We start from the raw sequence: 11,252 nt of genomic DNA, 5'->3' as shown, positions 1-11,252 counted from the left end.
CCCCCCAACAATATCCAAAATGGTATACTTATTGTTGAGGGGAATGGCCACAGGGGGTCCCTGCACTGCCTGCCGGTTCCCTTTCCGTCCCCTGACTGTAACCCATCTGTCTTTTTCTTGTACCTGAGGAGTGACTACCTCTCTGTAAATCCTCTCAATAACCCCCTCTGGGGTTATTGAATGATCCCCTGAATGATCCGAAGTTCATCCAGCTCCAGCTCCAGTTCCCTAACACGGTTTTCAAGGAGCTGGAGTTGGGTGCACCTTCCGCAGATGTAGTTAGCAGGGACACTAGTGGTGACCCTTACTTCCCACATTCTGCAGGAGGAACGTTCAACTGCCCTCACCTCCATTCTCACTATTCTAAATTCCCAAAGAGACTGTTGAAAAATAAGGAATAAAAAATAAACTCGTTATCTTACAACTCTGGAGCACAGAACCTTTTTTTTGGTTAGAGGAGGAGGATGGGTGGGAGACACTACCTGAGTAGTGTTTCGGGTAACGCAACCACACAAATATATGACTTCCCAGAAGTCCTTCGCTCCTCCCTCGCACCTCTCAGCAAATGGAGGCCCAATTCCTGAGGTAAGTCCCGTTTAATGGGGGAAAACTCACCCTTCCCGGAAGCCCTCGCTTTACCACTCCTTCTCTCCTTGCCGCTCTGGCAATATCATGTGACAATCAATCAATCATTCAATCAATGCAAATTATTGTTAATCTAATGAAAATGTAGCCATGATTTTACTTGTTTTGATGTGTTCCATATTTTCATTACAGTCAAGGTCGTGATGCAGCAGTCTCCACTTGGGACCTGTCAGAAGGGCGCACTGCAGTGATAGACTCCATTCCTTTGGATAGTTATGGATTCTGCCAGTGCTCACTAATGCAAGAAGGTGTTGGCCATTACCTTCTTGCTTCCCCAGGCAGCACCTCCTCAGAAGTAATTATATAACTTACCATGTGCATGTGATAATCAAAGTACACAGACAGGAACTGCCCTCACTCGTGGTCTGTTCAGATAAGCTCTCATGAATATTATAATTCAGTGCTCAGTCCTTTTTTTAACGTTGTCTCAACCTTGTTTACTAGCATACATGTGGACCATGGAAAGAGTTGTTGTATCACATATAAGCAGGAACATACTTGAGTGAAGTGTTATCACCATTCGACAAGAAGAGATAAGGAATAATAGTCAAAATGTTGAGTTTTGCTTGACAAATATTCTCAATATGAAACATTTATACAAAAAGTTAATGTAAACCATGGAATACGAATACATACGGCATTATATTTAATTTTAATCTTATTTGTGTTTTTGGAATGAAAGTAGAGGTCGTTCTGCTATAAAGTGCATCTCATTAACACAAATTCAGTGTAGTGCAATTGACAAATTGGGGACACTGTTTCTAAAGCATGAACTTTTAAAATGTGTGTTGGCTGTTATGCGATTACATTGCCAACACTTGAAGTGGTGTTTCTAAAGTGCAATTTATTTTTCTCTATAATGCGGGGTTGCACTATCCCGTTACAGAAGAACTACCTGTAATCAGCTTTTTGTGCATATCTATCGTAACTAAATAGAGCACTTATATTGCAAGATTATCTGTGGCAACTTGAATAGACAGTCAAATAGTGATTAATTAAAGCATACAGTGAAAGTATTATTTCTGCAAGGTTACATTATTAGGTTGGAGAAAGTGAGGACTGCAGATGCTGGAGATCAGAGCTGAAAAATGTGTTGCTGGAAAAGTGCAGTAGGTCAGGCAGCATCCAAGGAGCAGGAGAATCGACGTTTCGGGCATAAGCCCTTCTTCAGAACCGAAACGTCGATTCTCCTGCTCCTTGGATGCTGCCTGACCTACTGCGCTTTTCCAGCAACACATTTTTCAGCTCTGCATTATTAGGTTGCCAAACTGGCAGCTTTTTATTTTAGATTATTACCTTTCGGATTGTTCTGCTTTCAATAAACTCTTGTGATTTTTCATCTTCCGTTATTATACACCAAGTATTATGTCTGCCAGTTTTGACAGACAACGTTTCTGGTTCCCATTTCTTCTTTTTTAAAACAGTGCCTCCAGGTATCCCTTTTGGAACAGTACACAGGAGTAGTGTGATTGTTTACATTCAGAGAACAATGAATGTATTGAACCAGGCTAATAATTTGGATGGAGACAAACCATTTCTTAATTAGTAACAATGTCATTTTTGCTTTGCAATAAGATAACATAGACCAGCTATGTTCTTTCTTAATTATTGCCAAATTATTGCCCATGGCGTTTTATGTATGATGCAATAAAATTAGGCCTAGCATAGCGCTCAGTCGATGACTTTTTTCCCTTCTGCAACATAGGTAAAGATTTTAGACTTACCTAAGAAGACGCCAGTCTGGGTGCTAAAGCCGCCAGCAGATGCTAAATTGGGCATGCCTATGTGTCTGAAACTGTGGCAGGTAACACATAACTAAATATGTTGCGGAAACCTGAACACTGACTCATTTTGCCTTCAGCATGTGATTCATGTTTTGATCAGGTGCTCTTTTTGTTTTCTGTTTAGCTTGTCTTCAATTCATCTAGAAAACTATAATTTTCCAGAGCACAGATGCACTTAGTAGACAGTTGAGCAGCAGGCACTGTTTATTTCGTGCGTGTGTGTGGGGTGGGGCCTGAGTTGTTGGCTGCGGTGTTTGGCATGTTGTCAATATCACGAGCAGGAAATGATAATATTGGCTTTAGACTATTTTGGGATTAAAAAGGCACTCCTTCAACGAAGATACTTGATTACAAAAGCTACTGGTTATGTACCTTCTGTGATAATTTTAAATACATTTCAATATCTCACTGAAGACTGAGAATATTTTTAGGCAGCTCTGGCCCTGAAGTTTGTGTGGAATTTTGGTATGTGTCTAATGATATTGGAGCCAAATATATATATTTCTGAAATTAGTACCTTTACTCAGCCTTGATTTAACACTTTGTACATTGCTAAATATTCACATTGATAGTTATTAAATGCCCGCATTGTCTTCCTTTATTGTTAAATCATTGAAGTACCTATTCACAGCAGGAGGATGGAGAATTGGTAGACATCTCATTAAGTTTTTTTTTCAAAGCAGTGTCCATTGGATTTTGATGAAGTGTCACTGATCCTCCTGATATGTCTTTGATGTTTTTCCATCCATCCCAACTGGTTTCCATACTCTTTGGATTGGTTTTAATGCTTCACACCTATTATGATGGATTTTCATTTGTATATCTGCCTTTGGCCCATAATTCTTAAATTTTTGTTCAGCAAAAAATTGTATCTTTCTCAGATTTAAATGAACAAATAATCTAGCATTCACTTTCCTTTGCCTTGAGGACCCTGGTAACATTTGTCTACGAAAAAAATGCATTTAGCAGGCAACTTATTTTTGCTTGTGATTTGGAGATGCTGGTGTTGGACTGGGGTGTCCAAAGTTAAAAATCACACAACACCAGGTTAAAGTCCAACATGTTTAATGGGAAGCTCTAGCTTTCGGAGTGCTGCTCCTTCATTAGGTGGTTCATCAACCACCTGACGAAGGAGCAGTGCTCCGAAAGCTAGTGCTGCCCATTAAACCTGTTGGACTATAACCTGATGTTGCGTGATTTTTAACTTTATTTTTGCTTAGTAATTTTATTGATATCCAAAATGTGGATGCACTTGGAGGCTGTTGGGAGGGTTTACAAACTTTGCCAAGGATTTTGCACAGTTTTTTTGGAATAAAAGCTAAACAATTCAAATCGTACTGCAAATCAGTGAATAACTGCAATGCATAAATAACTTCTGTTTTATCAACAGAATCAGGATTGTGACCTGTGCAGGAAAGCATTATAAAAGGGTGCAGTGATATTGGGCAAAATTAATAGACAAAAGCAAAACAAACGTAATGTAAATAGCCCAGGAATGACCAAGATGAGGAAGAAATGAAATGCATTAAAAGAAGTGTTACAGATGGGTATGAGGAATTAAAGAATAAAAATGAAATAGGTGAGAAACTGAAAGGAAAAGGAGAATAAAATTGGTTTTCTGAACTGTTAAGAGCTGGGCCTGTAAGAAAATCAGTTAATCCGTATAACACAGCACTAATGATAATGGAGGACTAATGCTTTCTCACCTACTGAAATTTGAGTTAACCGGGACATTGCGAAAGGAGTGGGCCACTTAGCCCATTGAGCCTGTTCCAATATGTTGGAAATTCTGCAGCACTTTTCTGGATAAGATTTTATTTTTTACTGATACATTTTCTGTAGCAACATTGTGATAAATATAAGTTTTTTAAAAAATCTTTAATTGCTATCAAAAAGAGTTGCATTAAATCTGATTTTTAGCAGCGACCTGAATTTCATGCTACATTACTATCCCTTTCTTTGTCTTTCTGACTAGCCTCCTTCCGGTTCTCGGCCTTTGTTACTGGTTGGATATGAGAATGGGTCTTTGACCCTCTGGGACCTATCAGAAAAGAAAATGTTGAGCCATCTTGCCTGCCACAATGAACCAATCATGTGTCTTGACTTCGACCCAGAGAGGGCCAAGGGTATCTCTGGCTCCTCAGAAAAGCTTCTCAGTTCCTGGGGACTTGACAACCAACAGAATCTTAAGGTTAGCAACAATGACCTGTGTGTCATTTATTCAGTGTTACACCAACATTCTGATATGCTGAAAAAATATTTAGTCACGAAGGGGAGTTTTTGCAGAACCCAAGCTAATTAATCATTTACCAGTTACAATATGAGTGCAGAGTATGTTATCTATATTGTCATCTTATCAGGCATTGAAATTAATGATTTTTGTTTATGCTCTGCCTTTTTGAAGTTACTATTCTAAGTTATTGCAATATTAAATGTTCGTTTTAGGGTTGAAAAATTAATCTTTTATAAATCTTTGCGTATTCCACTTTGTTTTTGTTGCCAGAAAATATGTATGCAAGTTGCATAGCAGGCTCCATCTGCTAAAGATTCAAAAGAAGGCTAAAGTTGTGGATTGCCTCTTGCTAGCATTTTGTATGTTGGCCTGAGTTCATCCACATATTCTGATTTTCAGGCAGACCCAATAACAAACAAGCTGGCAATCACAAAACCAATAACATATTTAAAAATCTGCTTCACCATCTTTGTAATTTAAAAAACCATTAGAATGTCATGATGTTGATGTGTTTATTGTTAAATATTATCAATTCTAAGATTTTTAATGTTGCATTTCTGAAGATATGAGAGTGTGCATTCATGCTGAGAATTATTTTATTTCCCCAAGGTTAAATGATCTGGCTGTACCTGTAATATCTGTTCATTGTACTTCAGTGAACAATAGCTCAAAACTTAGAGTCATAACCGCAGTTATTATCATAGTTTGAAATATGCTTTTTGCACCAAATTATTTATTTACTGTTATTGTTATTATTTTAGTTATTATTCAAGAGTATTGTACATATCAGAAGAACATTAGAAATAGAAACAAAATTGCACCATATGTCCCCTTGTGTCTGCTTCAGTGGATGCATAGAAATTAGGAGCAGGAGTGGGCTGAGGAAGGGCATGTGCCCGAAACGTCGAATCTCCTTTTCCCTAGATGCTGTCTGACCTGCTGTGCTGTTCCAGCAATAAAGTTTCAGCTTTGATCTCCAGCGTCTGCAGACCTCACTTTCTCCTCCTAGGAGCAGGAGTGGGCCTTTCAGGCCTGCTCCTCTATTCATCCAACTCAATACCCTGTTTCTGCTTTCTCCCCATATGTTTTGATCCCTTTTAGCCCCAAGAACTATATCTACCTCCTCTTGAAAACATTCAATGTTTTGGCCTGAGCTGCATTTTGAGGCAGAGAATTCCACAGGCTGACCACATTTCTGCACATCTCACATTGTGGCTGGCCTTCTACCTTAACTCCACTTTTTTACCTGCCCACTATATCCCTTGATTCTGAGAGATCAAGCATTTTGCCTCTTTTCAACAACGAAGTGTCTATGATCCTTTGGAGGCAGAGAATCCAAAGATTCACAACACTCTAGAGAAAAAAAGATTTCTTAATGATTGACCCCTTATCATGATATTGTGCCCACGTTCTAGATTCTCCATGAAGAGGAAATAACCTCAATATCTGGACTGTCGAGCCCCTCAGTGTTTTGTATATTTGAATTAAGTCACTTCAAATTCCTTTAAACTATAGAAAGTATAAGCCCAAATTACTCAGCCTCTGATCATAGGACAAATCCTCTCATTCCAGTTTTGTGACTTTTTGTTTGTACCATCTCTTTCTCTTAGTAAGGTATTTGATAAGGTACCTCATGGCAGGCTGGTAGAGAAGGTTGAGTCTCAGGGGATCTGGGGTGAGCTGCCTAGATGGATACAAAACTGGCTTGGTCATAGAAAACAGACAGTAGAGTTGGAAGGGTGCTTTTCGGAATGGAGATCAGTAACTAGTGGTGTTCCACATGGGATAAGTGCTGGGACCTTTGTTGTTTGTATTATGTAAAAATGATCTGCAGGAAAATGTAGGCAGTCTGGTTAGTAAATTTGTTGATGACACAAAAATTGGTGAATTGCATCTAATGAGGAGGATTGTCAAAAGATACAGTGGGATATTGATAGATTGCAGAGTATTGACAGATGGAGTGTAATCCAGAAAAATGCAAGGTGAAGCATTTTGAAAGATCAAATCCAGGTGGGAATTATATAATAAATGGGAGAATCCCTTAGCAGCATTGACACACAGAGGAATAGAACATAGAATATTACAGCGCAGTACAGGCCGTTCGGCCTTCAGTGTTGCACCGACCTGTGAAACCAATCTGAAGCCCACCTAACCTACACTATTCCATTATTGCCCATATAATTATCCAATGACCATTGAAATGCCCTTAAAGTTGGCGAGTCTACTACTGTTACAGGCAGGACATTTCATGCCCTTACTACTCCCTGAGTAAAGAAACTACCTCTGACATCTGTTCTATGTCACACCTCAGTTTAAAACTATGTCCCCTTGTGCTAGCCATCACTATCCAAGGAAAAAGGCTCTCACTGTCCACTCTATCTAATCCTCTGATTATCTTATATGTCTCCATTAAGTCACCTCTCAACCTTCTTTTCTCTAACAAAAACAGCCTCAAGTCCCTCAGCCTTTCCTCATAAGACCTTCCCTCCATACTAGGCAACATCCTGATAAGTCTCCTCTGCACCCTTTTCAATGTTTCCACATCCTTCCTGTTACATGGCGACCAGAATTGTATGCAGTACTCCAAGTGTGGCCGCACTAGAATTTTGTACAGCTGTAACATGACCTCATGCCTCTGAAACCCAGTTCCTTTACCAATGAAAGCTAACACACCGTATGCCTCCTTAACCACCATATCAACCTGGGTGGCAACTTTCAGGGATCGATATACATGCACACTGAGACCTCTCTACTCATCCACACTACCAAGAATCTTATCATTTGCCCAGTACTCTATACAGGGGATTCTTGTTACTCCTTTCAAAGTGAATCATCTCTCACTTTTCCACATTAAGCTCCATTTGCCCCGTCTCAGTCCAACTCTGCAGCTTATCTATGTCCCTCTGTACCCTGCAACATCCTTCGACACTGTCCACAATCTGGGTGCACAGGTCCACAGATTCCAGAAAGTGGCAACAGGTGGACAAGATGGTCAAGAAGGCATACAGCATGTTTGGTTTCATTGGCCAGGGCCAATGTTGGCAAGTTGGCAATGTTGGCAAGGTTGGCAAGTTATGTTACAGCTGTATAAAACTTTAGTTAGGCCACATTTGGAATATTGCATGCAGTCTGTCGCCACAATATCAGAAGGGCATGGATGCTTTGGAGAGGGTGCGAAGGTTTGCCATGATGTTGCATATCTGGAGGGTTTTAGTTTTGAGGTGGGGTTTGATGAAACTTAGATCCTTTTCACGGGAAAGACAGAGGCTGAGGGGGGGACCTGATGGAAGTCTACAGAATTGAGAGGCATGTATAGGGTAGGTAGTCAGAGACTTTTTCCTGGGGTGGAAAGGTCAACTAAGAGAACGCACGGGTTCAAGGTGAAAGAGGGAAAGTTTTGGGGAGAAATGCAGGGAACATGATTCACACAGAATGTTATGGTGCCTGAAAGGCACTGCCAGTGGAGGTGATGGAAACAGGAACATCATCAAGATATGCCTTAAATGTTGCTCGACCCATGAATATGAGGTGAACAGAGGGATAGATACTGCACATGGGCAATAAGTAGTAGGTCTAAGTAAGGAATGGGAATTGGCACAGGCTCAGTGGGCCAAAGAGCCTGTTCCTGTGCTATATTGTATTGCATTATATCTTCTAGACAGAGTGACTAAGGTAAACATTGATATTTGGAGGATGAGAAAGGGGATTTATTATTGAGAAATGAGGAAATAGCCGAGGCATTGAACAGGGATTTTGCGGTGGTCTTCATAGTGGAGGACGCAAATAATATACTGGTAATTGATGACAAGGAGACTAAGGTAGGTGAGTTCTTAGAAACTATAGTTATCACGAATGAAGTAAAGTTGGGCAAGCTAATGGGGCTAAAGGTAGACAAGTCTCCTCGCCCTGATGGAATCCATCCCAGGGTACTAAAAGAAATGGCAGGAGAAAAAGCAAATGCGCTAATGGTAATTTTGCAAAATACACTGCACTCTGGGGCAGTTCCAGCAGATTGGAAGGAAGCAAATGCGGTGCCACTGTTTAAAAAAGGTAGACACAACATGGGGAATTACAGAGCAGTTAACTTAACTTCTGTAGAGTGGAAATTGCTAGAATCTATTATCAAGGAAGAAATTGCAAGACATATAGATAGAAATTGTCCCATCGAGCAGATGCAGCATGGGTTCATAAAAGACAGTCATGCTTAGCTAATTTACTGAAATTCTATGAAAATATTACGAGCACGGTAAACAATGGCCACCCAGTAGATGTGGTGTATCTGGATTTCCAAAATCCATTCAACAGGGTGCCGCACAAGAGGTTGCTGCATAAGATAAAGGTGCACGGTGTTATCGACAATATATTAGCATGGATAGAGGATTGGTTAATTACCAGGAAACAAAGAGTGGGGATAAATGAATATTTTTCTGGTTGGCAGTCAGTGATTAGTGGTGTGCCTCAGGGATCAGTGTTGGGACTACAATTGTTTACAATTAAAATAGATGATTTGGAGTTGGAGACCACGTGTAATGTGTCAAGGTTTGCGGATGACACTAAGAAGAGTGGTAAAGCAATGTTCAGAGGACTTTGAAAGTTTGCAAAGGGATATAGATAATTTAAGTGAGTGGGCAAAAATCTGGCAGATGGATACAATGTTGATAAATGTGAAGGCATCCATTTTGGTAGGAATATCAGTAAAAAGGACTATTATTTGAACAGTAAAAAATTTGCAGCATGCTGCTATATAGAGGGACCTGAATATCCTTGTGCATGAATTATTGAGGGTTGGTTTGCAGGTGCAACAGGTAATTAAGAAGGCAAATGGAATTTTCTCATTCATTGCTAGAGGGATTGAGTTTAATAGCAGGGATGTTATGTTGCAGCTGTATCGGGTGCTGTTGAGACCACACCTGGAGTACTGCATGCAGTTTTGGTCTCCTTACTTGAGAATGGATGTACTGGCACTGGAGGGGGTGCAAAAGAGATTCACTAGGTTGATTCCCGGAGTTGAGAGAGTTGGTTTGAGGAGATTCTGAATAGACTGGGATTATATTCATTGGAAATTAAAAGAATGAAGATAGATCTTATAAAAACATATTTTGAAGGGAATAGATAAGATAGAAGCAGGGAAATAGTTTCCACTGGTAGGTGAAACTAAACAAGAGGGCATAGCCTCAAAATTAGGGGCATGGATTTAGGACTGAATTGAGAAGGAGTTTCTTCACCCAAAGGTTGTGAATTTTTGGAATTCCCTGTTCACTATGAAGTAGTTGAGGCTTCCTCATTGAAGGTTTTTAACACTAAGATAAATAATTTTTTGAACAGTAAAGGAATTAAAGGTTATGGTGAGAAGGTGGGTACTGGATCTGGGGCCACAAAAACAATCAGCCATGACCTTATTGAGTGGCGGAGCAGGCTCGGAGGACCAGATGGCCTACTCTTGCTCCTGATTCTTATGTTCTTATATCCTTCCTTAGATATGGAAACTAAAACTATGCACATATCAAGATTAGCAAAGATACTGAAATTTCTAGCCACTGCAATTAAAATTTTATTTTAAAATCTGTCATAAAAGTTGTTTAGTGTCTTAAAGGGGGAACAAAATGGAAATCATTTGGTAGAAAGTAGATGTTGAATATTTTGCAAAATGTAATTATTATTTCCAACCTTTAATTGTTAGTTGCAGAATGCTGTAACATTGGTAAATGCTGGAATAGCTGATACCTGCATTCGCCAAGACAAGAAGATATTAGCTACAGCAGGTTGGGATCATCGGATCCGTATCTTTGGCTGGAAGAAGCTGAAACCCCTGGCGGTTCTACAGTACCACATAGCCAGTGTACACTGTGTGACATTCTCAGACCATGTTGTTCCATGTGAAAGATTAATGGCTGCAGGATCTAAAGACCAGCGCATAAGTTTATGGTCTGTCTACAACAAGCCATGACAGAGTTAATTTTGTACAGAAGTTTCATTCATATTCTGACTAAGCTGAAGACTGAGCCATATTGCTTGATTGATGATGGATGATCTGAGTCAGCTTGTGTGCATTTTGTACTGAATTTTTGTTATGGTTGTAATCTTATTATTTTCTTCATGAGCTGTCTCTTATTGAATTGATATTTAAAGAAAATAAAAGAAAGAGCTTATGTTTATATAGCAGCTTTCATATTCTCATGACATCCTGGAAATATTTACTTTTAAATTAAAATTGCTGTTGGTTTGTAGGCAAGTACAGCAGTTAATTTCTGGACAGCAATTTTCCACAGATAGCAATGAGATGAGTAATCCTTTGATGGAGTGCAAAGGAGGAATAAACTTTAGTTAGAACATCATAAGAAATGCCAGCAATACATTGAATGGTGCCATGAGAGTAATTTTAAAATTAAAACCAGAAATAATACAATTCTGTAACATATTAGCTATTTGCAACCCATTGCCACAACTCTAAATTCCACAGTAACTTGTTGGCATGAGGCAAGTTTTAAGGACTAATTTAACTGTAAGACCTCATGAGACTTCATTGTGTTAAACACAGTACTTCCCGTGCGAGGGAGGCAGAAACAGTGTTGATTTTTTTCAACATTAAA

The 11,252-nt window shown here is 39.5% G+C and overlaps 2 protein-coding genes across 6 annotated transcripts in view; one reads left to right on the top strand and one right to left on the bottom strand.

The window, feature by feature from the left end:
• Nucleotides 1-863, bottom strand: part of LOC122562524 (catechol O-methyltransferase-like) — a 234,766-nt gene extending 233,903 nt beyond the window's left edge. The window contains exon 1 of the mRNA XM_043715399.1: nucleotides 746-863. Within this exon, the coding sequence (XP_043571334.1) occupies nucleotides 746-772 (27 nt within the window). The 5' untranslated portion in view covers nucleotides 773-863. The remainder of the gene's footprint in view (nucleotides 1-745) is intronic.
• The window catches only part of gnb1l (guanine nucleotide binding protein (G protein), beta polypeptide 1-like), a 39,795-nt gene extending 28,756 nt beyond the window's left edge, over nucleotides 1-11,039 (top strand). For 4 of the 5 annotated variants that reach the window (XM_043715395.1, XM_043715393.1, XM_043715394.1 and 1 more), the window contains exons 4-7: nucleotides 778-940; nucleotides 2,351-2,449; nucleotides 4,405-4,620; nucleotides 10,343-11,039. In XM_043715395.1, the coding sequence (XP_043571330.1) occupies nucleotides 778-940; nucleotides 2,351-2,449; nucleotides 4,405-4,620; nucleotides 10,343-10,609 (745 nt within the window). In that variant the 3' untranslated portion in view covers nucleotides 10,610-11,039. The remainder of the gene's footprint in view (nucleotides 1-777; nucleotides 941-2,350; nucleotides 2,450-4,404; nucleotides 4,621-10,342) is intronic. The other variant, XM_043715396.1, reaches the window with a different exon arrangement.
• Nucleotides 11,040-11,252: the final 213 nt, after the last annotated feature.

The sequence above is a fragment of the Chiloscyllium plagiosum genome, chromosome 25, assembly GCF_004010195.1.
Source record: "Chiloscyllium plagiosum isolate BGI_BamShark_2017 chromosome 25, ASM401019v2, whole genome shotgun sequence".
NCBI classification, from domain to species: domain Eukaryota; kingdom Metazoa; phylum Chordata; class Chondrichthyes; order Orectolobiformes; family Hemiscylliidae; genus Chiloscyllium; species Chiloscyllium plagiosum.
Note: the sequence above shows the minus strand (reverse complement) of the source record. Positions and strands in the feature narration are given on the sequence as shown.